Genomic DNA, 25923 nt, shown 5'->3' with positions numbered 1-25923 from the left:
AGGTAACAACTCCCAAGGGGATCTGCTTGTGTCTATTCTGTTGATACACCGCCTTCCTTCTGAAACTGAAACCCTTCCTTTTCATCCTTTTCCCGGGCCAAGATCACAGAAGAGAAGCATCTCCACCTGAATCCTTAAGATGGTCTTTTGGACTTGTTTGCAAACAAAAACCTACAACTTCTGTGGAAGAACCAAAATATTTGCACTCTAGGGATGTTATAAACCTAATGGATGCATATTAACCTAAACTGGGAAGAAATAGTAAACACATATTAGCCTCAAATAACTTACTAACTAAGAAAATGACTAATCGGTGCACTTTAAAAACACTCGTTTTTTGACAAACCACTTCCAAATTCTCTTTGAATTCACTTTGAACCACGATCAAAGAAAGAAATAATGTAGGTGTTAGGCGGCCTCATTTCCATAGATCCATGATTTGAGCTTTTTCCCCCCAAGAAAGACAACGCATACCTCTACGTTCCCAAAAGTTTCTCTTTTGGGGAAAAAATATTGGAGCATGCCATGCCAATCATAGAGATTAGTGACCATGTTTAAAAATACCCAGATAGATGACCTCCAGATGGAGATTTAGAGAGAGAGAGAGAGAGAGAGAGAGAGAGAGAGAGAGAGAGAGAGGAGAGAGAGAGAGAGAGAGAGAGAGAGAGAGAGAGAGAGAGAGAGAGAGAGAGAGAGAGAGAGAGGAGAGAGAGAGGAGAGAGAGAGAGAGAGAGAGAGAGAGAGAGAGAAGAGAGAGAGAGATGCCAGGGAGGGAGTGAGGTGGCCCCATGTAGTGTGTCACAGACCAATAATCCATCGCCTATCAGTTGACAAATTCAGTCCCTGTGGAGCTCTTGTTCTTGTGATCGCCGTGGTAACACCAGTAACTACTGTTTGGCTGACAGTTTCCTGCCTTTCTTAATGGAAGTGTGTGTGTGTGCGTGTGTGTGTGCGTGGTGCGTGTGCGTGCGTGCGTGCGTGCGTGCGTGCGTGCGGCAAGCTGTCTATGTTATGCAACGCTCCACTGTAGAGGTAGCAAAGAATGTCTTCAAGTACAACAACTTCCCTGGCCTTTCTTTCCCCATTGGAATCCTGCTTGGTAATGACTCAGGGTGACAGGCCTTGGAAGCACGCCTCCTTCTCCACTAATCTACTACATTATGCAATCATGTTGGATTGAGGAAAATGAGAAAGTCACTGCTTTTAGGCAGGGTTAAGCTTTTGATCTGTTGGCACGCACGCACATGCACGCAAACACGCACGTGTGTGTAAACACACTCCCACACACACACAAACACATACACAAACACAGTGTTTCTCCTCCCATGTTACTAGTTCACATTACACTTTAAAGGTGTTGGAGGAAATGTGAGGTATTGTGTTGATGGCAGCCACACAGCGAGGAGGGAAACATCGCAGAGGGAGAGGGAATCAAGAGGAAAAGTAGGATAATGAAACGGTTCGTAATGCAGAACAGCTCTGGCAGCCTCGTGAAGAGCACAGAGAGGATGGCCAAGTGCAAATAGGAACAAGCCATCACCAGGGAACACTTTGTCACGGTCACTGGACTCTGGGTCACTCTTACTCATCATCAATGGGACTGTGTGTGTGTGTGTGTGTGTGTGTGTGTGTATTTATATTAGAGAGAGAGAGAGAGAGAGAGAGAAGAGAGAGAGAGAGAGAGAGAGAGAGAGAGAGAGAAGAGAGAGAGAGAGAGAGAGAGAGAGAGAGAGAGAGAGAGAGAGAGAGAGAGAGACTGTATATGTTTCTGTGTGTGTGTGTGTTTTGTTGCATATAAATGTGTGTGTGTGTGTGCATGTTTTGGAGGCACACACTGTGTGGCCAAAGGGGTGCTTAACAGGAGATGAGCGAGGACTGTAATATAATCAATGCGGGACTGGGCTGATTCCAGTGTGGGTGCCATATAGAATATATGTTTGCAGGCTTTAACTGATGGATTAATCGAGGAAGGGTAAACACAGGAGGCATGATGGGGATTTAAACACACAAATTTACATATGTATGTGAATAATGGCTTCCAACATAATACATCTCTCAATTTCAGAGTCGCACAAACAGACAGGCATTCAGAAAGTGTGGGCACAACACCTGGAAATTCCTTCTTTATTATTACACTGTACCCACTTTCATTCCCCATATCAAATAAAATGAACCCATAATTTGTCCCGGTCTGGTAAACTAAAAGCAGCATCACACGTTTGTTACGGCCTCATGCAGGATTATGTTTTCTTTTACAGGTTTGGCTGTTGGGAGACAAGGCTGATTGGGGATTGACGGCAGCTGCCATCAATCACTCCTTCCTACAAAAGCTGGGCCAGTCTGTGTCCCTGGGTGCCCCGGATAACATGTAGCCCTCTTGGGTCACACAGATTAATCATTCCTGTGTGACGTTAGTTTTGTTCATTTTTGTTAAATAAATATACTTTACTTCTCCAAACTGTGTGTGGCTGCTGCATTTGTTGTGGTCCGAGAGCCGACCATAACACGTTACAACTACAAACATAATTTTCAGGAAATTACCCCTCTAAGTATTTGTGGTCTGCCGATTTAGCAGGCAAAGCGACATTTTGTCGCTTGAGTTCTGTGTGATTGAGTTCTGAAGTGGACTGATTTCCACTGTCACTGAACGCCCTCCAGTAATGAGTTTGGTTCGGCTGGGAAGCAGCTAGACACTAAAAGGCCTACAATGTTCAGCACAACGGCTTGTCTCTAACCAATACTGGGGCTTGCAACTCTTACAATAGTCTTACAATACTGGTACACTTGTATTCTAAGTGTTCTCTTGATGTGACAAATTGGCAAACAATTTCACTTGTCTGTCGTTGTTTCCGGATGCTTAGTGTTTTTTGGGAGATTTAATTGAAACCCAAAAAAGAAAACCACTGCATACTTTCATGGTGGATGTCCTCTCAAGATGAGTCGTGGCGTTGTCGGCCTCAACGCCCACAACTCAATGTGGGTGAACATCATTAACCAATCCCCCACTTAAGTCGTCAATTCCTTCTATGCCTCGAACGGAAGCCTCTGGAAGTGGCAGTTACGCATTCTGGGCCCTAGTTAGACAGTCTAAAACGCAGACGTCAAGGCACAAAGTCAAAGTATTTTGTGGGCGGTTCTACGGCGCTGTTGCAATTATGACGGCGAGATAAATGAGCTTTGCGCCCGGCGCAAATCTAAAAAGGGTTGGGCTGAAACCTGTAGGTGTGTTTTGGGTGTAACGTGCAATAAACCAATGAGAGTTCCACCTGCCATCCCCTTTAAGACCCAGCGCATTTGACTTGGCGAGTTTATATCTTGACAGTGCGTTTGCAGTCTCCGCTGAGACAGATGCATGACCACATGAATTTCAAACTTCAAATGGCTCAGTTTATGGCCAAATAATAGGCATAATTCACACATGTAATAGCATTTTCTTCTCCAAATTCAGAAACACTGATTTGTCATGTAAATTGCGGCAAAGACAACTTAAACATATATGATATGCGGACGCGGTCCTCGATGGCCACAACTGTGGGTCTATTTAATGATATGCGGCAATACATTAACAAACATCGTTTGTTACCAGTATTGTATACATTATCGTTATCGACTTGTGTTCATAATATGCATGTGTCCCCCCGTTAATGTATACATCGCCATGGACTGTGTTATGTGTTTAGTTTGCGTGTATTTATACAGATGGGTGCGCACACACATGCGCACCAAGCATCACCCGCATTCATTCATTCTTTTACACACTCACTTGCGGTAAAACTATGTTTTCTCACGATCAAATACTCATCAATCCTAAAAGTTATGGGCTTGTACACGATATCTGCACATATGTGTTTGCTGTACAGTGTTTGCAGATGCATAGATTTAAAAGTAGCCTACAACTTACCGCTGTATCAGCTGTTCTTTCCCAAATAATTTAACCAACCATTTCCCCTAAAATTAGATTTTGTTTTGGAAGCCTGGAATATACTTTGCTCGAATGTATTATTGTTATTATTATTATTTTAATGCATGCCATAGCCTACTATACTTCATTCATGTTCATTCATGCAGCCCTATTGAAAAAAATGTTTACACAATCCACACACTATTTCTACGCAGTTTCACACATATGAATAATCTTTGACATCATAATATTTAAATCAGGTTAATAGTTTGCATGTTTGTGCTGTGTATAGCCTACGTGTGTGTAAGCGTAGGCTATGTTGTAGTTCCGACCTGCCATGGCACGTCAAAATAGCAACAACAACTGCGCTATTCGCTATAGACCAGGTATTTTTCGGTCAGTGGCGCAATTGCATTTGTGCATTTTTTAGATCACTAAAATAGCACCAAGTATCATTTGCACCGGAACACGCCCTTGCTTTTCGCCAACACGCCTCTCCAGGCGCAAGTGTAGTGGTGCCTGGTTGCTGCGGGAGAAAATCAGCTTTGAGCCGGGTGCAAACTAGCAACGACACATGCGTCGGTGTAGAAAGTCAATTGAGCAGGGCGCAAGATAGGGCCCTCTATGGTTAATCCACTCCAACATGGATTCAAATGTGCTCTCTAATTGCCAATTTGGTTGAATTGCAGACACCGTGTCTCCATCCACTTGTCCTTACATGGACATCTAGTGCCACTTACAGCAGTGTGCAGCCGTCCAATGGAAGGGCCCATCCATCTTATCATTATGTCGTTTTAGGCACTTCCGAGCATGTGTGTGCAACACACACACACACACACACACACACACACACACACACACACACACACACCTTGCCAAATTCACAGGTTGGGGACGTGGTTATAGTCAATTATACCGGGTGTCTCCGGAAAACGAGAGAGAGTGATAGAGAATGTGTTATTAGTGTCCTACGGTTTTCTTGACATTTTTAAGATGAGGTTACGCATACCCTAGTAGTGCAGGGACCCTCCTGACAGCCAGATAACAGTCCTCGGATGATTATAGCAGCTGAACACTGATTAGGCCTCACAGCTTAAGGAAGTATGGCTTTAGCTAGAATGTCTCATGACAGCCGAGCACTGCACACCATTGATGTGCACGATTGCTTCAACAATTTTGCTATGGAGGAATAAAAAGACATGCAAATCATGTCTTATATATTCTTGGCAGATAGAGGAACATCTGGGGACACAGAAGAACCCAAGAGAGAGACAGCGAAAGCGTTTGTATTGTTTATCCTTATTTGTAAGGGCGCCCTCAAAAATGATATGGTAGACCTCAAGGGGCTATCCTTGAAATAAAGAACAAAGAATAAAGAATGACGCATCGACACATCTCGCAGAAGAGAGAAACGAGGCAAGGAAACCTTTTGGAGAGGGTGAGGGGCAATGATGATGAATGTAGCCCAGCTCTATGAAGACACACCGGACAGTAAAGACACATGGGTTTCTCATCCTCTGTTGAAGCTGTTGCATCTATGTTACGGATTGTTGATATATATATATATATATATATAACGGCATCAGCTTGAAAAAGGGTAAGGTGAGGATAACAATTGTGTGCGTTTAGCAGGTAGAGTTTTGGACAAGGTTATCTCATTCACTAGGGTTAGGGTTAGGGCCGTACGCATGTACACTGAATCACACACACCATCTATCTTCATCCTGATTTTCAGACCTGGGAAAGACCGGACCTGAGCAAGATCGCGGTTCCACTAAATCCCCATCAATAGCAACACAAAGAGATTGAAGACCTCGCCCACAGACACACACGCACACACACACACACACACACACACACACACACACACACACACACACACACACACACACACACACACACACACACACACACACACACACATACATACATACATACATACATACATACATACATACACACACACACACACACACACACACACACACACACACACACACACACACACACACACACACACACACACACACACACAGGCACCCATACAGACACGCAATACACACATTTTAATTCTTTATTTGAATCCACCAATCACATTACAACAGAGAGGATTCAAATATTTTCAGAGATGAGATAGTACTCTCATGGTACTTCATGAATTTATAGTTAAAGGCAATGTCCATGTAGAGATCATACACACAGCCTATTTCAAGTAACAGCACTTCCCTTCTGTCTCTGTCTAAAAACACAACATCAGGGGTGTTAGGAGCTGCTAAACCACTCTAGCAAAATGAACATGATCACATTTTCTGGAAATAACTTCCTTAACAGTGCTAGAAATTAGATTGACAATTCGGTCATGGCGTGCAATATAAAGTCCATTTCGCCAGGGCTTGTTTGAAGGCCATCTGTCATACTGTGACTAGGCACATGTTATGTATTTTTCAAAGCATTTCATGACAACCGGTGGCATTAACCCCAATTGTTATGAAATGCTTTGAAAAATACATGGTGACAAAACTAAAAGCAGAGATTGGGCCTAAATTAGACCCACAACAATTTGCTTACAGGCAAGGGAGGGGCACCGATGATGCAATCACTGGCATCACCCACCTTGCCCTTAAGCATCTTGAAGCCCCTGGGGCCTATGCGCGCCTTTTGTTCATTGATTTTAGTTCCGCTTTTAATTCACTTCAACCATACCTATTAATTCAAAAAATGAACCAGATGAGTGTAAGCCCCTCCATCATTAAATGGTTCCACTCGTTTTTAACTCAGAGAACTCGAACTCAAGAATGTCAGAGTTAATAACACCTTCTCTGACTCTAAAGTCATCAGCACAGGTGCACCCCAGGGCTGTGTCAGTTCACCAGTGCTTTTTACGCTGTATACAAATGACTGTATCCGCAGCCACTCAGAAAACTTTATTTTTAAGTTCTCAGATGACACTGCCATCCTGAGCCTGCAGCACCAGCACACAGCCCCCTCATCATATTTTACAGAGGTACAGAGCTTTGTTCGGTGGTGTGATGAGAACCAACTCACCATAAACACCAAAAAGACTGTGAGGAGATGGTGCTGGACCCTAAAGCCATAGGGGACCATACTCCACTGTGCATCCATGGGGGAACAATCAACCAAGTCAGCTCTTATAGGTACCTTGGTACCTGGATAGTCTGGATAACTGTTTCAGTTGGCAGGTTCATGTTGATTACCTGTGCGCTCGTCTCCAGCAAAGACTGTACTTCCTGCGTAGACTCAGGGTGTTTGTTGTCAACCAGAGGGTTATGTTCTTATTTTATCAGGCGGTGTTAGAGAGTATTCTGAGGTATGGGATGTTTGCTTGGTACGGTAACCTTTCTGTCCAGCTGAAATCAAAAATTGGGTGCCTGATTCACTCCGCTATGAAGGTGATGGGGAGGTCTGAAAAGCTCCCCATACAGTCCATCTACGAGCAGTCTGTGCTCAGACAAGCTGAGAAAATCTTGTCTGACCCGACACATATTCTGCACACAGAATACCAGCTTCTACCATCAGGTAGACGCTTCAGAGTCCCCTCTTGCAGGCTGAACCGTTTTAGGAATTAATTTGTGCCCACCTCTGCCCACCACCAACTAAGATCCTAAATGCCCCCAGGACTAAACAAACTGTACAATTGTACTATTGATCATGACCCATGGTATAATACAGTGGGCGAGGGAGGGTTTGGGCGGGTGTGTGTGTGTATGTGTGCATAATTTCTTGTATAATGTGTATATGTTATATGTGGCCTGTGGCCTATATGTATGTATTGTCTGTACCTGTACTTATTATTACTGTAAAGCAGCTTTATATGACAGCATTGGAGTGCAAGACAAATTTCCTTCCAAGGACAATAAAGTGTATCTTATCTTATCTTAAGTACTAGTGTCTAAAGCATATCTTACTCTGCTGCATTAACGATGGCAGTTACAACGGGCGAGAAGTTAAAATGTGTATGTTTGTTGGTGCAGCATGCCGGTATGCTGCCTACCCGTGTGACGCACACACGCACACACACACACACACACACACACACACACACACACACACACACACACACACACACACACACACACACACACACACACACACACACACACACACACACACATCGGCAGATAATCGAGGTTGAGGAAAATGAAGGAAATGGTGTGTAAGGAAACATCAGTGGAGGAACTATATATATATATATATATATATATATATATATATATATAGTGTTTTTTTCAGATTTCTCACAATAGAGCTCAAATAAATACCCTACCCTGCCCACACACAGTCTGCTCGCAGTGTTTATAATTCCCCTACGGTGTATTAACCCAATGCCATGAAACTGCATCTAATCCTCATTATTATAGCCAGCCATTCATTACACACCAACCCATCCGAGCATGCTCTGTTCGCTTCTGCTCAGATGATTTCCAAAAGACTGGGAACTCGGGGAATTCAGAGTCAATGGTGGATTGGTGGGAAACTCCTTACATTGCAATGCATTGAACGCTCTAACGGCAGGGATAAGAGCGTTTTGAACATGGACATCATAAATAAATGGTAAAATTAACTGCTCTTCTAAAGCGGGAATATTCCTGGGGTATAAAGGAGGACACACAGAAGACGTCATGGTGACAGGGCATATACAAATATTCATGAAAAATGTATCTCACTCCATAGGGAGTATTAGTAATTGAAGAAGTATGAATAAAGGAATCTGGCAGTCTTCAAATACACCATGAATATGCTAATGTTTTCAGAGGGGAACACAAACAAAACACACGCTCAGATACCCACAGGCACACAGTTAAACACCCGGCATACACAAGTGAGCGCACGAGCACACACACACACACACACACACACACACACACACACACACCAAAACACGGGCACGGACATGGACACGGACACCCACACGACACACACCGACACCGACACACACATACACACACACACACACATACACACACACACAGACGTGGAGGTAGCCAATGACCTTGACCTTCAGGCACAATAAGGACGATCGTTTAAGATCAAAAACGAAAAATATTTCGTCCTTTGCTGAGGTCAAGTGGCAGTGTGACCATATTGTGACTTCATGTGAAAAAGAAAAAGCAATCACTCTGCCCTAGCAAACGCATTACAGAGCATCAAACACGCTACCTGCTATACTATAGTAATTACTCCTGAGGGGGGGACGCTTTTATACAACGCTTGTAACTGCAATTCCTTATGCTCCGGTGATTCCCGGGGGCATGAAATATATATATTTAGTATATGCTACACGTGAACCTCTGAAGATGGCGCAATTTGATTGGTTTGCTATGTTTGGATATTGGGCAATATCCCATGATTGAGATCTCAAACTCAGGATATTGTTTTCAACGTGTGATGGTAGTCTCGTCACACTAATAAAAACAAATAAATCCCAGCAAAAGGCGTTATCTCATTTATTTTTGGAGCGTTCACGTGTAGTATATACTAAAACAATTATTCACCTCCGGCTCTGTGAATAGTGGGGAATATTCCCCACTATTCACTTCGCCTTTGGCGAAGAATTATAATAAACATACAAGACAATGTATCATTTTGGAGATGGACTTTTAAATTCCAGCATCTCCTCAAATAGATGCCTCATTATTTTTGGCATGTCTTAACCCCCCCCACATCTTCCACTGCCCTCCCCAACGCGTGCTTCGTGCCCCAGCCCAGTAGACTGTCACATCAGTGACACGTGAGACGGCAGCGCAGGGCCCCACAGCCCTGCTCCTGGAGCAACAAAGTGCAGTCCCTACCCGGGTTAACGCCTCCCTCCATCCCGCGGTAGAGCGGAGGCTAGAGAAACACTCGGCTTCACTACAACATCACCCAGTCTCTAGGGGGTATCCGTGCCTATATTTAGAAGCAAAGAGTTGGCATAAATAACGCTAATCTTTCAGCCGAGCATGGGGAGAGCCAACAGAGAACCCTATTAGTGAGGCAGGGAGACGGTATTTCACGCATGCTTAGTAAGCCATGGGAGTCATGTTTTTTCGTGCTACTCTAATGTCTCTACTTCCCGACATCACATATTGCATTACATCCATATTAACCTTAATGAGATGTGCACATGTGTTGAGACCGCGACTCGGTCATGCATGCTACAAAAATGACCGACCAAAAATAAATATAATAATCCATCAGGAAAAAAAACAACAACATATATTCAATATAAGGTGATGCTGACACCACGTCCACGTGTCCATATAGTTATGGATAAAATACACAGTTGAAGAAGGGACGATATGATAAATGAAATAGATTTTGGTTAATAAAGAGAATAGGATGAAACAGGGAGGGTCAGGAGGGGCGAAAGCAGGAAGTGAGTTCAATGAGTATGACTTAAGAAAAAGCACAGATATGATGGAAAAGGAAAAGTCAGAACATAAAGGTAAAGGACAATGATAGTCCAATGATAGGATGTGTTGTGGTGTTGCCCTACTCAGGGACACAGCTGTTTCTGTTCGAGATCAAACAGGCCCCCAGAGTAATAGAAATAACTCAATTTCCAAAACGAATAGGGTAACCTTGATGGCACTGCTGTTTTTGCAAATGACTCCTGTCAGGGCCAATATAAGTTGAGTTTCAATGCTCTTGAAATTAATTGGTGGATAAACCAAACTTCATGAATCTAATGAAGGCCTGAATTAAAAACAAATAGGCACCCTCATTGTCTCATTATATAGAGGAATGACGTGATAGAGCATGCATGCAGACAACACATACACGCTCACACTTACTTGAATGAACGGGAACAAAAGGCCCACCGCAAAATTGGATAACCAGTTTACGAGACCAGCAATCATGAAGGCAGCCGGCCGGTAGGACTGCTCAAACAGCTCCCCGGTCAGGACGAACGGAATCCCACCTGAACGAAGAGGAAGGTCCACACCATCAGCAATGGCCCACAGTCACCACACACACAATTGTTTTTCTGTATACGTTTCCCTTAATAAAATACTAAAATACTAGGAAAAACATCTTAAATTAAAACCATGCTTGGAGTGTGTCAGACCTGTCCTCCAACATCAAACCTAATATATATAATCAATGTATACATGATGGATATTATACAACCATCCATAAATACAACATTTATTCTTCTTTCATGTTAACTGACGTAACCATGCTTTATAGTTTTGTCAGACAGCAAAAACGTCTCCCAGGGTGGTCCCGGTGCCCCATGCTAACCTGTCCCCAGATGCACTACTCTAACCTGTCCCCTGGTGTAACCCTACCAGAGTCTCCCAGGATGGTCCCGGTGCCCCACTCTAACCCGTCCCCTGGTGTAGACCAGCCTGTCCCAGGGTTGTCCCGGTGCCCCACTCTAACCCGTCCCCTGGTGTAGACCAGCCTGTCCCAGGGTTGTCTCGGTGCCCCACTCTAACCCGTCCCCTGGTGTAGACCAGCCTGTCCCAGGGTTGTCCCGGTGCACCACTCTAACCTGTCCCCTGGTGTAGACCAGCCTGTCCCAGGGTTGTCCCGGTGCACCACTCTAACCTGTCCCCTGGTGTAGACCAGCCTCTACCAGGGTTCTCGCGGTGCACCACTCTAACCTGTCCCCTGGTGTAGACCAGCCTCTACCAGGGTTCTCGCGGTGCACCACTTTAACCTGTCCCCTGGCGCAGCGGTCAAACAGCGTTCCAATTTTTTACAAGAACCCAGGATGACATTTGAAAGTCGGTAGCTCAAACTAGGAAATTAGGTTCAGCATTAAATTCTGCATATAAAGGACAGAGACAGCAGAGTTTTGTGGTGCAACGTGGTACCATTACATGACTTTGGAAGCATCAGCAGCAAGGTTACTGTCCTGTTTGGCTTGGTACAGGTATTGGTTGATTTCAAGATTCACACCAGCGATGCAAGGGAAGCATTGTAGCACACAGGATGATGGCGATGAGAACAAGTAATATTTCCATTATAATGCCACTATAACCCTTTATGAATACCCACTAAATAATCGTGCATTTCTGTGCATTTCTAAAACTAATATCCTTGAAAATCTGTATGCTGGCACAGCAACAGTTTGGTATAAATCAAATATTATGTATGGTATGACATAGGCAGTCTAAGCACACAGCAATATAAAAAGGCCTTTATCTGATGCAATTGATAGGCTGATCCCATTTCTCCATGACAGAATAACAAAGATAAATGTTTTGGATGCATGTCCACTTTAGCTCATGTCTAGGTTAATCCAAGGAGAACCGTGGACAGTAGGGATTTCAACGGAGGCCTGCCTCCATTGTCTGTCTGGGTGGTCTCAGAAACTATACCGACGTCCGACTTGTTGTAACACAGCCTGCCATTAAACAAGCCTTGGATATTTTTCACATTCAGAGGATGAATACTGAGCTGCTGAGGTGACCCATTGGGCTGGGCTAATAAGGATCAGCTCTGTTTATGTCCGGTAGCTGAGGTCTGTAGGTCTTGAGGTCTCATCCCAAAAGCATTGCATCACGCTCTTTAGTGAAAACATGACCATAGGGCCAAAATACTTGACAATACGCAGCTTTCTACACATTTTCATGCTGTTGCTCAGATGTAGTCCTAAAGAAGCTTACATCTTCTCGCATGAAGACAATTCAACCACACAGGAAAGATTTGGGGCTAACACTCCGCTAATATGAACATCAATACTTTCTGACGTTGATAATTAAAGCAACGTGTGATTGGTTTTGTAATTAAATACTGACTCATTCCCTTAAGTCACCAAGACAAGATTATAATTTCATCATTAGACAGTGAGAGCCTTTTTAGATTTTCGAAGAACAAAGCTAGCTCAGACAAAAAGACAAGAGTGTGATTGGCTCTTGCAAGCCATTTAAAACTCTGCCCTGCCCTGTTTCCCATACTGACATCACAGGTGGGAGTCACCACCCAGATGAACTTGACCTGTCAAGCATTTGGAAATGCAGATATATCAATAGTTATATTTCCTAATCTCTTATAGAAAGCGCTATTTAAACTTGAATAGGTCACAGACATTTGGCGCAGATATCAAGGGTGTTATTGATATCATGCGTAATTATTAATTACCCATAACCACATGACATATTTGAACAGACTCCTTACAGACTCCTCCTCTGTGGCACCCGGTACAATTCATTACATGCATTGCCACTGGGAACACAATTTTTAATGAAGGTTTAATTTACTACAAATTAACAAACACAAATGATTGATTATCATTGTCTTATCTTGCACGTAAAAGGATGGTGTAGAATCCCGTGTGTGAGCCCGTGTCTCCTAGCAGTGTGTGAGTGTGTCTCCTATCAGTGTGTGAGTGTGTCTCCTATCAGTGTGTGAGTGTGTTTCCTAGCAGTGTGTGAGCGTGTCTCCTATCAGTGTGTGAGTGTGTTTCCTAGCAGTGTGTGAGCGTGTCTCCTATCAGTGTGTGAGCATGTCTCCTAGCAGTGTGTGGTGGCATGTCTCAGCAGCGCCTCCTGGTAAGTGACATGTGTCTCAGGGTCAGAGCAGAGCAACACTGCGCCGTAACACTCCACCTACCGCCAGTGGAGCTCTGCTGCGGAGCCTGCGGACAGCCTTGAATACACTGCAGGTACAGACTCTTTATTATTCAACTCTGTACATCTATAGAACTATTTGCATTTGAACTATTTACTATTTGCATAATGAAAGTGATCCTTTGAATCCAAGCTCAAACATCAAAGGGTTTTAAACCACTTTTTAACCACAGTCTTATTTATTTATGCTTCGGCAATCATTTCCCCTGGGATCAATAAAACAATCTGAATCCAAACATTGATTGTTAAAATAGATATAACAGGGCATGAATTAAATAAAGTTGAGATAGTATACAATCGAAGATCTAAAGACAAGTTACAGAAAAACAACAATTGTAATAATTATGAGAGTGATATTTGTTTTATACTAATTAATGTTCAATGTACCAAGGGCTGCTTATTCACCAAGTTAAAGCCCCCAGACATATCTTACCAGACATTGCTTTACTGATACCTACAAATAGATAGTGGAAATTTAGGCTTGAAAGCCAGCACACTTTGTCTGTAGTTAATTCTGTTATTTTGCTTAGACGTGGGTCTGAGCAAAATAAAACATAACTAACCCTAAAATATATTTGCTTCGATAACAGCAGAATTGTGATACTGAATACAGAGAACTCTTTGTTCTGAAAGATAACCACACACATGCATACAAGTTTTTTAAACAGATCCTCTGTATTAGAAGTGGCTGTTTTGCTGTTGTTTGAAACTAATCTCTAGGGAGCATCCTTTTATGAGAGAAGTGGCTCCAGCTTTTTAGGGCGCCATAATTCTCTGAGAAGAGATTCAATTATCACTTCCTGCCTGCATTTCATGGTATGTGGAAGTGATAAAAGTTTTACACAACGTTCATTGATAGAATAGCCTTTACAGAATGAATATTGCAGGAATATTGAGTTTATCTGGTGACGTCAGAGACACACAACTTCCCCCACATGCCAATAATCCCCTCATTTAAATGCTTTATTTATAGGATAATGCCACCCTAGAGAATTGATGTGCACTTTTCAGCATCACCTCATCAATGCGCTGGGTTCTAGACACATCTCTCTCTCCAAAGGCTCCTGCCTAACTAGCACTCCACTTGCACTGCTACTCCCTCCATCTATCCAGAGAGCAGAGCAAGAGCACAGTACCCGTTTCAGTTTACTGATATACACTGCCCATCAAAGGTTTGAGTACACCTGTTTAAAACCTTTGATTCCATGATTAAAAATACCCTAAACTGTATTCCTTATTCAAATAGAAATGTCCAATAGATGTTGTGAACCTGCAGGTGGCTCTGAACAAGTGGGCTTCGTGAATTTCTCACTAATGTGGCACTAGCAATGTTACACTCTGCACCTTCAAAAAGAAAAACTGCAAGAGCACAACATCATTTTGAATTTACAATTATTATAATACAGTTCAGCACTCTCTCAACCTATTCAACGACCAGAGCGAGAGCACAATACCAGTATGTATAATATTCAGTTTACTGACACGCTACCCATCCAAAGTTAAAATAGCCCTTTAACCACCAAAAACATTAAATAACAGTCCTTTCAACAATACAGTCGCCCGAATAGTGTCCATATATTGGCTATTGCATGCATGTGGTGTGCACTCGCACACCACATGCGACTGCAATTTTCAACAAAAGGCATGTATTGTCAAACAATATTGATCACATTAACTCGACCAGATATGCCAATTTTGCCACCAATGTATTTGAGCCAACCACTTCTATTATTGATTGTCCAGTTTCTTGGCAGCTTTCATACAGGGGATGACTTTAACTAGCATGTTTCTATTCATTACTGACTAACCTGGTGGTCCCATGCAAGAAAACCGTTTGTCGATATCTTCGGCAAAGGGTTTTCCCTACTTTTTTCTCTCTCTCCCTCTCTGCTCCACCCCTCCTCTATTTCCCACCATCCATCTTCAAGTGGCTGTAATGCATGGCAGTTCGCATTTAACGAACAATCGCACCACCGCAGCTAGAAACACTGGCCTGACCTGCTTCTAAGTTCAGTGGCCTGACAGTGGGCCATTTCTCTTTTTTTATTATCTGCTAGTCATTTAGCAGGCCTGGCCACCGGGAAAATCCTGGTGCTCTCAAAGGCCAGTCCGGGCCTGGTGTCAGTACACAGACATCACTGCTGCCTTCAATTCACGTGAAGTTTTCTAGTGCTATCTAAACACCACACACCCACAAAAGCATGCAGGCAGGCATGCACACGGAACCACTTGCAGAGATTAAAATACAACCGAGTGAGAAAATATGCACTTTCCTGTCTGGCTATGACAAACGACGCACTTGGTATACAACTCTACTGCTGATATTTACAGGGATACCGGAGAGGCATTTGAGATTCTGGGCAAAGATGACGATCCAACGTCAAGATTATATGTTGTGATTGATCTTTGTTTATTTTCACATCCGTGTCCAATTATTCAGACTCAGTATTCAGTCACATTTGGTTTGAGTGTTCATCAGAGTATAACTGCACTGGCATTGACCTAAAATGATAAATCATACGCATCAAGAAAAAAGGTTTATCCTACCAAACCATAAAAAGCTCATCAATTGAAACATATTTTAGGGCGAATGAATGTTGTTGTTAGTTTAGAGAAAAGTGGATGTCCAATCTGTTTCCCATCAGTGTATATCACAGCGTGTTATTCCAGTACTGTTACACACTGTGTTCTGGTTAAACTCCTCTGCCCTGAGGAGCTGCTTGTTCAGAAAATATGTGCTTGGGTCACACACACTCCAACAGATGTCCCACACGACGGACACAAAGTAACAAGTCTCAACTGAATTAAGCATTTACTCATCTCTGAGAACTTCTCAACTCTCAACTTCTCAAACTTAATTTCTATCTCTTTTACCGAGCTCCGGACCTTGGTGGACTTATAGCTGGCATGCATCTAACTCCAGGCCTTGGCTGCTAAATAGCTTATCTCTTCCCTCTATAATCTCCCAAGACTTCCTCTTATACCCTCTCCCTCCCTCTGAATGGACTTGGTCCATGCATATTTATAATGATGAGGAGCAAGCACAAAGGGACTCATTAAGGACTCCATTTCTTATTACAGCATAGTACAGTAAGCTCAGGCAAAGTATAAATGTTTGAAGCGACGTTTAAGCCATCAAGTGACATTTAATTGTATGTGGACTGTAAAACGACTATACTTTAAACTATACTTTAACAAGAGTAAAATAAGTGGTTAGCAATTTAACTGTAGATGTTGGACCTGTTTAATGTGTTGGTTAATCATAATCAAAAAAAGTAACAGATAATTAACAGTTAACTAATACTCTAGTTATATTGGTTAATTGGTTAATGGTTAATATATATATTAACCATTACCCTCCCAATATTACGGTATGCATAAATGCATACCGTAGTTAACTCTTTGACCATACATTTTAACTAAGGATTTGTTTTAAATGTATTAATTCATCCTAACTAGAATAAAATATCGCTCCCTACTGACCCAGTTTCCTTATAATACCCCAGAGAGCATTGCTCATGTTTCTGGATTTAATATTTCCCATTATCACACCAAATTATTTCACCATGACTCTACAATTGAGTTTGGTCTCAGAAAATTTCCCCTGTTGCCATTTACACCGTGGGAACTTTAATACTGAAACAAGGAACACAGCAACTCACATCGCTCCAGAAATAACCCAACCAAATGGTAACTTTGTTCCTCAAAGTCAATCATAAAGCCAGCTCATGAGGAAATACAGAAAATAAATAAAACAAGGATCAGGTAGCCCTGAAATGGCTTACAAAAAACCCTTACTTTAATGAAAAACAGATTGCAAGGGGATCCGAAACACATTTATGTTAAGCTTGGAACATACATAGTAGTTCCGCTTTAATTGGTTGGACTGTCATCACTTATAGGAGCCTTAAAGGAGCGTTCTTCAACCAACTCCCCCTATTTCACCAAGTTGAATACATTAGCTCAAGGACAAGCTTAAGCCGCTGCTTAAGGGATATCACAAGCATGGATTTGGATTGAGCAGGGTACCCTTACCAAGAAAAGGCAAGACTCTTGGTGCTGGCAGCACTGTTACAGTGTGAAAAGACAGTAGCCAATGAAAGGAGAGAAGCTAATGAAGAAAACCAACAGTTTGACAGACCACCAGGGCACAATGTGCAGCGGGGTGAGCGTCCATAAAAATGGTTTCAGATGGCATTAAAGGCATCCAGAAGTGGTCACAGCAGCAAAGGAGACATCATTATAACCTGAGCCTTTCCCCATGGATTAGGAGAACAGCTAGTTTCAAAAGGCTGTGTTGTATGGCCGGTTGTTAAAGGTCCCATGGCATGAAAATTTCACTTTACGAGGTTTTCTAACATGAATATGAGTTCCCCTAGCCTGCCTATGGTCCCCCAGTAGCTAGAAATGGCGTTTGTGTAAAACGAGCACTAGGTATCCTGCTCTGCCTTTGAAAAAACAAGGCTCATATGCGCTGATTTGGAATTTTCCCCGTATGTCGTCATACATGGAAATGTTACCTCCCCTTTCTCTGCTTTGCCCGCCCAGAGAATTCAGCCCGCCAACGAGACAATGAGCTACGGCCGTGCGAGTGCTACGTGTGTGTGTGTGTGTGTGTGTGAATATACACACTGTAACGTGAGTGTTGTACACTTCTTTGTTATTTGGATAACCGTTCTGCTGTTGGTGTTGTGGCACATAACACGCAACACAACCAAATGCAAGCTTGTGTAAAGCTTGCATTTGGTGAAAAGACTAGACTGCTTTGGGTTCTCTGACGTATTGGTATTTCTGGTATTTCCACAACGAGACTTGTAGTGGGGGTTATCTCAGCCATGGCTGAGAAGGAATTGGGGGAAAGGAACTTTGGCTTTGACTCCCTGAAGTACATGAACTGCGACATGGAGGAGAAAGGGATTGTTGCCCACGATTGTCTCCCACCAGAGCCCAGCTGCCCGCTGCTCACTGCAGAGGCACCACCGCCTTGGCAGCAGGCTGCGGGCAGCGGGCAGTGCAGAGGCACCACTGCCGGGCAGCGCCGAGGCACCACCGGGGCAATCGCGGTGAACAATCGTGGGCAACAATCCCTTTCTCCTCCATATCGCGGTTCAGTCTACTTCAGATTGATGTGGACGTGGAAGAACCAGAGAGAGACGTCAGAGAACCCGACGCAGTTGTTTGAGATTCATAATATCGTCTGGAGGCGCACACAGATGTTGGCCGTGATAATATATATTATATGATATAGATATCTATGTATAATATGGTATTATTGAGATATAGAGCTCCAGGACTCCCGCCAGAGCACCCGGAGTGTTCTAGAGTGTGTGCGCCTCGCCATTACGATACATCCACTATAAACACCAGCACATGGTACCGTGGGCACAAGCTGTCAGGGTCACACCCCCACCCTCCACCTTGATCCGCCTCTAAAAAACGGCACGTTTGTGGAGAGCTCATTGTGGGACTGGCTCGTAGTGGCTGTAATTCTGCACCAGGACTGAATTTCTTAAACGTCTTCAAGTACTGTATTAGGGGCCCACTAACAGCAATATATAAAAGCATTCAAAAGTAGCATGCCATGGGATCTTTAAGAGATATTTGAATTGTCAAATTTAAAACTAATAATAAAGAACAGAGGCATGGGCCTTGTGCATCAGGAGCCACAAAAACCTCCTCTTTATATCCATGTTATTTATTTTTTCGACAAAACAAAACATGAGATTCAGAGCCCCTGCTTCTCATTTATGGCACCGTGAACACATACGATTAGAACACAATGAGCAGCTCATCCTTTTGTTGAGGGCCAACCAGAACAGAAACCGTACTAAATACTAATTAAAAAAGAGCGGATAGGAAAATGGAAGATCCTCCTGTGTGTGTGTTTTTGTGTTTGCATGCGACTGCGTGTACATGGGAAACACAAGAGAGAGAAACGCTTAATGGAAAAAGTATTTTGAATATCACATTTGGGAAATGATTGTTGGTTCAAACTCTGTCGCGCGTTTTCTAGCAGAGCTCATCTGAAAGGAATCGATTCAACAAATTGTGTGTGTATTGTGGAAAAATAGATTGAATGAGCCAGACCGGCACATAAATGCACTGAATGTAATGAGCACTGTATTTTCAAACCAATGATCTATCAGACCTGTTGAACAATGTGTTATACAGCGATTGCAGAAAATTACCATTATTAAAACAGCCATTATTTCCTTTCATAGCTCATCATGGATCACATGTAATGACACAAGCCCCTTATATGTGCACTAAAGTCGCTATACGACTGTGTTTGTGTGTTTGTGTGTATAGATATACAGTATATATTTATTTGATTTGATTATTTTTCTTTTTTTCCTTCCAACCTAGTCCAAGGTTGCAAGGTTCCAAGTAGTGCAGTAGTAGTTATTTTCTTGCTTTCTTGTATACTTAAAAGGTCCATGCAATTAATGAAAAACACAAAGGAGGGAGGCTGCCGTTGTGCAAAGAGGGTTAGGGTGAGGGTCTCCTTTCATCTCTTTTGCAGGTGTTTTGTGTGTCAGTAGCTTTCCTCACTGCAATTACATACAAGACTACGGAGCATTTCCATAACTAGACCAAAACCAGGCTCCACTACCGCAGCTGCATTTGATGCCAGGATGAGCCACACCCCCACTCACAGCCAACGCTATGCCGGAGAATCCATTTGTTGTTAGTTGCATCTTTGCAATTTAGTGTCAGAGAACAATTTAAGCCAATGTTATTTTCCATAAAGGAATATTTTATAATGGAAGAAGAATTAATCGTGCACCCTAGCACCATTATAATTCCATTATAATGCCATACACTGAAACATCTCCCTGACATGTTTACACAGCAATTAAAATTGATCATCTTCTCAAGCTTTTGAAAAATACCACAAATACAAACAATCTATACACTAGCCTACCTAGTAGGATACCTCTATAATTCCAGAGAATCCAGAGAAACCCACCTAAAAGCAGGCCGGGATATGCGCCCCCCAGCAGAGAGATGTCCCAATTAACCTCTCATGAACCCCTACGTTACAGAGGAGTCTCACTGAATCGGGGACTTGGATCTAGCGAGGTTGGTACATTTTCGCATTTGATTCGAATGCTGACGTAGGCAAGTGCTTCTGCCTACACTAATAGTTGTTCTTACAGCGTGTGGGCGAAACAAAAAGAAAATGTTTACCATAAGCACAATTTATATATAGAAATTGATGATGGCTTAAGGATATATATGGTAACTTTTAACAGCTCCTGTCACGGATGTCAGCTGTCAAACAATTGTTTAGACCAATAGACCAATTCTCTAGTATTTTGACTGAAGTCACAGGGCATTGAATTGGCCCCTATGTGTGCATCTGTATTTTCCACTTTGACAGGTTTCCCCATGTGGATTGAAAACCTCACCTATCCGAAGACACTCAAGGTATAATGTGAAGCAGCTCACCATCTTCTCCCAGCGGAGGGATATCTCCTGTCTGTACATTAGGGCGTGTGGACAGTTAGTATTGTCGCAATAGCACTTTCATAGTATAAAAAGAGTATATGGGGTATAGGGGGTACAGAGTATAAAATCCAGATAACTCTTTTCATCAAATATGATTGACACATTTTGGACAAGACTTTAGGCTTTGGTGATTTTGTGTCAGTAGACGTAATGTGTCAATGTGTCTGGTGTTGATGTATGTGTGTGTGTGAATGTCGGAATGTGATGTGTGTCAGAGAGACAGCATACACAGGAGTGGTCTAATCCTGGCTCTCCCTCCTAGAAGCCATTGTTTGCGGCTCTTTATTTCCACTCAATAAAATCCATTAAATCCATGGTGGAAGGGCACAATTCATTAGTCACCCACACCACCGCCAGCGCCTTGTGGCAGGGAACAGGGCCCCTTAACAGTCCCACATTTGCAGCCATTGGACAAGAGCATCCCCTTAATCAGTGACTTAAAGGCTGGAATTAGCTTGGACCACAAGCTCTGACTACATTGTGGTCAACATGGCATTCAGCCTTCCGTCAATACAGCCGTGTGTGTGTGTGTGTGTCTGTGTGTGATACAATCCCCCTTGCAGTTCTTTTTCAAACATTCAGGGAAATTAAGAACACAAAATTGTGTTTTACTACCCTAGGAGTACAATTACCTGAGCCTTCCAAGGTAATAAGCTGTCCATCCACTCGCACTCGCACGTGTGCGTGCGTGCGTGTGTGTGTGTGTGCGTGCACCTTAAAGGATTACTTTATAACCCCATTTTCCCATAATTTTGGGTAGTTCACATAAGTAGTTTGGTAGACTCGGTACTATTCAGGGGGGAAGTTGATACTTTGATTAATTTTCATAGCACTCACACTGCGCTTTGTTAGGCGAAGCAAACATTGTGAAGAAATGCCTCGCAGTCCGGAGGGTCACTCGTCTATTGGAAAGGAAACCGGAGGGAAAGCCAAGTGTCATGGCTTTTTAATTTTTCATTTGCTTTGGTGTCCTACAAATAAAAGAACTCTGAATGTTCACTGAATAATTTAAGAACTAGAGGGTTTTTGTAAATGGTATGGTCCTCATTTATATAGCGCTTTTATCCAAAGTGCTTTACAGTGTTGACTGACATTCACCCATTCATTCACACACCGATGGCGGAGTCAGCCACGCAGGGCGACAGCCAGCTCGTCAGGAGCAATTAGGGTGAGGCGTCTCGCTCAGGGACACCACGACACTCAGCTAGGAGGAGCCGGAGATCGAACCAGCAACCTTGCCAGCCAACCCGCTCTACCTCCTGAGCTAATGCTAAGTGACCACAAGCAATTGCATCATATTCGTCTCACCATATTTTGATTGCTTTCACCTACTGATTGCACCACTTCTGATGCGACTCATTTGAATGTAGGACAAAGTAAACCATAAGCCTACCTGGCGGAACAGGGTTATTATTTCCATTTCACAGCAAAAGTGTATAATCAACCCACAATGCATTTTAAGGGCTGAGTAAGTTAACGCGTTATTATTGCGTTAACTAATTCAGTCATTTATTTATTATTTATTTATTTATTCATTTTATTATTTATTTTGTTATTGTAAAAGTCTGTTGCTCCCTGGCTTTTATTTTGTAAAAGTCCATCGTGAGCGAGCCTAGTATGTTGCTTACTGCTGCGGCGCTCACAGGAAATAGGATGCAATCAGAAAAGAATCGGCGGATAAATAAACATGGAGAAGGGTACGGAACTTGATGTTTAAAGTGTTTGCACAACAACTGTTGCACTTTCGTTCATATGGCAGTACATTTACAATAAAAGTGCGCTATACACTACTTTTGAATTCATTATTGGATTTTGCATATAACAATGCTATTAATCGTGATTAATCACAGGTACTCATGCGATTAACGCGATTAAAACTCTAAATTGTTGCCCAGCCCTAATTTTTTGGGTTCTCTTCCTATGGTTGGGTCGGATCCCCTTCAGACCTATAGCGTAAATCAATGTACGTCCTCTGAAAGTGCTTGTTTTTTGCGTTTTTTGCAGTTGATAAAACGCGAGGCACACCGCACTGCATTTATTTGTCAAAGCCTACAGTTAAGAAAAAGAGCAGTTTGCTGCGTGTTTTTATGTATTGCTACTTGGCAACCACCATATCATTGTTCTTATCCTTATGGCTATTTATACATCTATTTAAACATTTATCATTTATGTAAACATCCTCATCCGCTTATCCGGGGTCGGGTCGCGGGGGCAGCAGCTCAAGCAGGGGGCCCCAGACTTCCCTTTACCGGGCCACATTGACCAGCTCTGACGGGGGGATCCTGAGGCGTTCCCAGGCCAGTGTTGAGATATAATCTCTCCACCTAGTCCTGGGTCTTCTCCTCCCCACTGGTCGTGCCTGGAACACCTCCCAAGGGAGGCGTCCAGTGGGCATCCTTACCAGATGCCCGAACCACCTTAACTGACTCCTTTCTAAGCAGAGGAGCAGCGGCTCTAATCCGAGTTCCTCCCGGATGGCTGAACTTCTCACCTTATCCCTAAGGGAGAAGCCTGAGAAAAACTCATCTCGGACGCTTGTATCCGTGATCTCGTCCTTTCGGTCATTACCCATCCCTCATGACCATAGGTGAGGATAGGAACGAAGATCGACCGGTAGATCGAGAGCTTTGCCTTACGGCTCAGCTCTCTTTTCGTCACAACGGAGCGGTAAAGCGAACGCAATACCGCCCCCGCTGCTCCGATTCTCCGGCCAATCTCACGCTCCATCGTACCCTCACTCGCGAACAAGACCCAGAGGTACTTGAACTCCTTCAATTGGGCTAAGGACTCATTTCCTACCTGGAGAAGGCAATCCACCGGTTTCCTGCTAAGAGTCATGGCCTCAGATTTAGTGGTGCTGATCCTCATCCCAGCCGCTTCACACTCGGCTGCCAGCCGATCCAGTGAGTGCTGAAGGTCACAGGCCGATGATGCCATCAGGACCACATCATCTGCAAAGAGCAGTGTTGAAATCCTGAGGAGTGACCCCCTTACCCCATACTCCCGCAGCACCTCCCACAGTTTCTCCCGGGGGACCCGGTCATATGCCTTCTCCAAATCCACAAAACACATGTAGACCGGATGGGCATACTCCCAGGCCCCCTCCAGGATCCTTGTGAGTGAAGAGCTGGTCCGTAGTTCCACGTCCAGGGCGGAATCTGCATTGTTCCTCTTCCATCTGAGGTTCGACAATCGGCCGAACCCTCCTTTCCAGCACCTTAGAGTAGACTTTCCCAGGGAGGCTGAGAAGTGTGATACCCCGGTAATTGGCACACACTCTCTGGTCCCCCTTTTTGAACAGGGGAACCACCACCCCAGTTTGCCACTCCTTTGGCACTGTACCAGACTCCCACTCAATGTTGAATAGGCGTGTCAACCATGACAGCCCCTCAACACCCAGAGCTTTTAGCATTTCTGGCTGGATCTCATCAATCCCTGGGGCTTTGCCACTGCGGAGATGTTTAACTACCTCAGTGACTTCCACCAGGGAAATTGACGACGAACCACCATCAACCTCGAGCTCTGCCTCCATCATAGAGGGCACGTTAGTCGGATTCAGGAGTTCCTCAAAGTGTTCCTTCCGACGTTCGACTACCTCCTCAGTCGAGGTCAACAGAGTCCCACCCTTACTGTACACAGCTTGGATGTTTCCCCGTTTCCCACTTCTGAGGTGTCGGATGGTCTTCCAGAAACACTTTGGTGCCGACCGAAAGTCCTTCTCCATGTCCTCTCCGAACTTCTCCCACACCTGCTGCTTAGCCTCCGACACGGCAGCGGCTGCAGCCCTTCGAGCCCGCCGGTACCCTGTAACTGCGTCAGGAGTCCTCCGGTATAACATACCCCGGAAGGCCTCCTTCTTCAGTTGGACGGCTTCCCTGACCACCGGTGTCCACCATGGTGTCCGAGGGTTACCGCCCCTTGAGGAACCTAAGACCCTGAGGCCACAGCTCACTGCCGCAGCTTCAGCAATGGAGGCTTTGAACACCGCCCACTCCGGCTCAATGCCCCCAACCTCCACAGGAATGCTAGAAAAGCTCCGCCGGAGGTGTGAGTTGAAGATCTCTAGGACAGGGGCCTCCTCCAGACGTTCCCAATTCACCCGCACTACCCGTTTTGGCTTACTAGGTCTGTCCAGAATCTTCCCCCATTCCCTGATCCAACTCACCACCAGATGGTGGTCGGTTGCCAGTTCCGCCCCTCTCTTCACCCGAGTGTCCAAAACATAAGGCCTCAGATCAGCTGATACGATCACAAAATCAATCATCGATCTTCGGCCTAGGATACCCTGGTACCAGGTACACTTATGAGCACCCTTATGTTCAAACATGGTGTTCGTTATGGACAATCCATGACTAGCACAGAAGTCCAGTAACAAACGACCACTCGGGTTTAGATCAGGGAGGCCGTTCCTCCCCACCACGCCTCTCCAGGTGTCTCCATCGTTGCCCATGTGGGCGTTGAAGTCTCCCAGCAGAACTACAGAGTCCCCTACTGGAGCCCCATGCAGGACTCCATTCAGGGTCTCCAAGAAGGCAGAGTACTCTGAACTGCTGTTCGGTGCATATGCACAAACAACAGTCAGAGTTTTCCCCCCCACCACCCTTACCCCTTCACCGGGGTAAACTCCAACACCGCGGCGCTCAGCCGGGGATTTATGAGTATCCCCACACCCGCCCGGTGCCTCACGCCCTGGGAAACTCCGGAGAAGAATAGAGTCCGACCCCTATCCAGGAGTATGGTACCAGAGCTGAGACTGTGCTAGAGGTAAGCCCCACCAGATCTAACTGGTAGCGCTCCACCTCCCTCACAAGCTCCGGTTCCTTTCCCCACAGTGAGGTGACGTTCCACGTCCCCAGAGCCAGCTTCTGCCGCCCGGGTCTGGTCCGTCGGGACCCCTGACTTTCACTGCCACCCATGTGGCAGCGCACC

General features: G+C 44.1%; 1 protein-coding gene across 10 annotated transcripts in view; it reads right to left on the bottom strand.

Moving 5' to 3' along the window:
• slc2a9l2 (solute carrier family 2 member 9, like 2) overlaps window positions 1–25923 on the bottom strand; it is an 85892-nt gene that overhangs the window by 1594 nt on the left and 58375 nt on the right. For 2 of the 10 annotated variants that reach the window (XM_084464190.1, XM_084464195.1), the window contains one exon: window positions 21789–23945. The exons of 1 other annotated variant lie outside the window; for it this stretch is intronic. In XM_084464190.1, coding sequence (XP_084320316.1) covers window positions 23482–23945 — 464 coding nt within the window. In that variant the 3' untranslated portion in view covers window positions 21789–23481. Of the gene's footprint in view, window positions 1–10695; window positions 10824–19863; window positions 20966–21788; window positions 23946–25923 lie in introns of those variants that run through there. 7 more of the 10 variants (XM_084464192.1, XM_084464194.1, XM_084464197.1 and 4 more) reach the window with 6 other exon arrangements.

Source organism: Micromesistius poutassou (assembly GCF_964030765.1).
Source record: "Micromesistius poutassou genome assembly, chromosome: 2".
In the NCBI taxonomy this organism is placed as follows: Eukaryota; Metazoa; Chordata; class Actinopteri; order Gadiformes; family Gadidae; genus Micromesistius; species Micromesistius poutassou.
This window is presented reverse-complemented; position numbering and strand designations above follow the sequence as displayed.